The following is a 3,568-nucleotide window of genomic DNA, read 5'->3' as shown; positions in this document are numbered from 1 at the left end:
CCTAGTTGATACTTGAACTCTGTCTACTGGAAGTTTGATTATATGGTTATGAGAAATATGTGGCTATGCCTGCTTTGCACCTTCTCTGTGTTTAGTAGAATTAGAAAATGTGATAATGATTTTGCATTTTCTATGTATTGCAGCAAAGTAGAATATGATAACAGTTAAAAAAGTGCATTTTGATTGTTTATTTCAGAGTTAGTTTTATCCATGGTCATTGAACTTTTGTATTTGTTACCCAAAAGTCACTTTTTTTTTTACGTAAAAATCATTCAACTTTGTGTTCATTACATAAAAGTCACTTTTCTTTCTTTTATTACACAAAAATCATTTTACTTTGCTCTAGTTATCACAAAAGTCACATTTTTACTTGAAAAGTCTATTATGCCCTTGATATTATATGAACCTTCATATTTATGTAATACCTTCTATATTATATACTATATAATATATTTTTAACTATGTGTTTTATTTTATAAAAATAATTTAATATTATTTTATTTATTATTTTTATAATATATTCATATATTTAATTTTTTTCTTAACGTTAATTTCCAAATATATTAGTAGCGTTATTAAATTTGTTAGTAACTTTAATATATATTAGTAGAGAAATAAATCGGCAAGTACATTTCCGTGAGAAAATTCGCAGGTAAACAAACAAAAAGAAAATGAAAAAAAAATCATATGTTAATCCGAAGGAAAATCCCTAGGCACTAATGCGAATTTAGCTGGGGATATTTTCTTGGGGATTTACCTTGGCAATTCGTTTTTTGGGAAATTACACTACTAGAAATTCGGGAAAAACCGTCCAAAAAAATCGACCAAAGTTGGTCGGTAATGGCCAATAACCATCCAAAACGCGATCATTAACGTGTGGTCGGTGTTTTGAAGGTCGGAAGGGCATACCTGCCAAAGTTGGTCGGAAATTAACGACCAACTTTGATCGGTCAATTAAATTCAAAAAAAAGAATTGTTGAAAAAAGTTATTTTATAACGCTACTAACATATCTTGAAAATTAAAGTTAGGAAAAAAATTAAATATACAAATATATTATAATATAAAATACATAGTTAAAAATATATTACATAGTATATAATATAGAAGGTATTATATAAATATGAAGGTTTATATATATCAAGGGCATAATATACTTTTCAAGTAAAAATGTGACTTTTGTGATAACTAGAGCAAAGTAAAATGATTTTTGTGTACCAAAAGAAAGAAAACTGACTTTTGTATAATGAGCACAAAGTTGAACGATTTTTACGTAACAAAAAAAAGAAAAGAAAAATGACTTTTGGGTAACAAATACAAAAGTTCAATGACCATGGATAAAATTATCTCTTTTTTTCAAGTAGGATAATCAAATTGGGGTGGTTTTGATATTTTTTACAAGTTGTGTGATATAAATCATGTTTCATGGTTTTGAAAATAAAGATACCCAGATATATTGCAAAAATTATAACCATACAAAACTTCATTTTCAATTCAAATTTTGGTGAAATTTCAACATTTGAAGAAAAAAAAATGGAATTCATGTCTAAACGCCTACTTAAACTTATAATTTCTCCGTCACAGGATAATAAATTTTACCATTGCAGTAGGATTCTACATCACATGTCTACTAAATAATAATACTAAAAAAGTACTTAAAAAAATGTTAAACTTGAACAGCATTATTAGATACATTGGGTGTAAATAAGAACCACTATTATGACTGGAGCAGAGTAGCACGTCAAGTCTGAGTCTTAACGCGGAATCATATCTTATAAATAGACTCAAAGAGGTACTGAGATACATTCGTTAAAGTAACTCACTTTCCTCCCATTCAACAGAAGAAGAAGAAGAAGAATGGATCTGCTAGACAAGGCGAAGAATTTTGTGACGGAGAAGATAGGGCACATGGAAAAACCTGAGGCAACCATCACCGACGTGGATCTAAAGAAGATCGGTTTCGGTGGCCTTACCTTTCACGCTAAAGTCGCCGTTAAGAATCCTTACTCTGTTCCTATTCCTATCATGGAGATTGATTACGTCCTCAAAAGCGCCTCCAGGTTAGTTCCCAACTCCATTCCCTCTTCCTATTTCTCTCTCTCCACTTTACAATTACCTAAATTACCTTACCATATGTACCTAATTTCTGCATAGTTTATGTATGCACTAGCTTTGTCTCCACCCAATTGTTTTCAGAGGACCTGAGTGTGTTGGATTTTTAGATTCAAAGTGGCGGATCTAACTATACATTCGCAATTCAGTGGGTTGAGTCTTATATTATATGCAAAATTATAAATAAAGTTTGATATACATTTTCGAACTCACTCTTTCGATTCAAAACACAAAAGTTTACATTCTCGATTCGCCAGTGCTCTAAAGTTGTAAGATTCAAACAATTTTTTTTTGGATAATTTTCCTGGAGTAGAAAGACCATTAATAGAGAGAAAGAAAATGTGTGAGTGAATCTTTGGTAGGATTGGGAGTTGGAATGCAGGGTGAATGTTCCGGTAAGATTGGTAGTTGGAGCACGGGATAAATTCAATATTAGGTCAACTGTAATCCCAAAAGATCATAGTTGACTTTTTCTTACAACAGTTCACTGCTTTCTCCCACTATTTGCGAACATGTCCTCTCCCGAAAAGAGAAGTTCAAATTAAAAAGAATATGCTCATTGATTGACATAGGTAGAATTGATATAGATTTGTATCATTCAATTGATGATGGAACACAGGGTAATAGCATCAGGAAGAATTCCAGACCCAGGGAATATAAAGGCAAATGATTCAACCATGTTAGACGTGCCAGTGCAGGTGCCACACAGTGTGTTATTGAGCTTGGTTAAGGACCTTGGTGAAGATTGGGACCTTGACTATACACTCGAATTAGGTCTCATCATTGACCTTCCAGTCATTGGTAACTTCACCATTCCTCTCTCTTATAGTGGCGAGTATAAGCTTCCTACCTTGTCCGACTTATGGAAGGGTACAGGGAAAGAAGAAGAGAAAGAAGATCCAGCAAAGGTTACAGAGATATGAAGTGCCATAGCTATCTAATAATGTGGCTTCTGTATGCCGTTTTTAATTCAACTGTTCTACATAAAAGATTGTACCTTGTTTCTTCTGGAGGGTAGTACTAAATTCCCAACTTTACATTACCCATCATTGAGTTTTGATCTTTTTCATAGAGGTATCATATTTTGCCAATTAAATTACCTTGCTATGATGAAATCAAGAGAACAAAATAACATACTTTAGACAGATGAATTCACAATTTTTGGTTAGTAATTACTGGTCGGCGGAGTTGGTCACTGGAAGGCTGAATGAAAGTTTGCATACACTGTACATACACTTAAGTTGGACCCCTTTCTCAACTTCAAATACTTTTTTTTTGTCAAGCTTCAACCAAATATTGTCCAACTTGCCTACTTGTATTTATGAAATGAATATTAAACAGTTTCCTGGTGTGGGTCGATTTAGAATATCACAATTAACATAAAGGGTAGGGATTTGGCACCCTCGATTTCGGCTTTTCGGCTGGTGCCATTGTTTTGAATTTACGATATTATATATG

At 32.5% G+C, this 3,568-nt stretch overlaps 1 protein-coding gene across 1 annotated transcript; it reads left to right on the top strand.

Annotated features, from left to right (window-relative positions):
* LOC109229908 (desiccation protectant protein Lea14 homolog) lies at positions 1,742 to 3,206 on the top strand. The gene is made up of 2 exons (XM_019395457.1): positions 1,742 to 2,058; positions 2,730 to 3,206. The coding sequence occupies exons 1-2, from the start codon at positions 1,856 to 1,858 to the stop codon at positions 3,031 to 3,033; spliced, it is 507 nt and encodes a 168-aa protein (XP_019251002.1). The 5' UTR covers positions 1,742 to 1,855; the 3' UTR covers positions 3,034 to 3,206.

This window comes from Nicotiana attenuata, chromosome 1 (assembly GCF_001879085.1).
Source record: "Nicotiana attenuata strain UT chromosome 1, NIATTr2, whole genome shotgun sequence".
NCBI classification, from domain to species: Eukaryota; Viridiplantae; Streptophyta; class Magnoliopsida; order Solanales; family Solanaceae; genus Nicotiana; species Nicotiana attenuata.
Note: the sequence above shows the minus strand (reverse complement) of the source record. Positions and strands in the feature narration are given on the sequence as shown.

Coding starts and splice junctions, on each gene's coding strand:
- LOC109229908 (XM_019395457.1), top strand. CDS start 1,856: ATGGATCTGCTAGACAAGGCGAAGAATTTTGTGACGGAGAAGATAGGG. Junction 2,059..2,729: donor GTCCTCAAAAGCGCCTCCAG/GTTAGTTCCCAA, acceptor GATGGAACACAG/GGTAATAGCATCAGGAAGAA.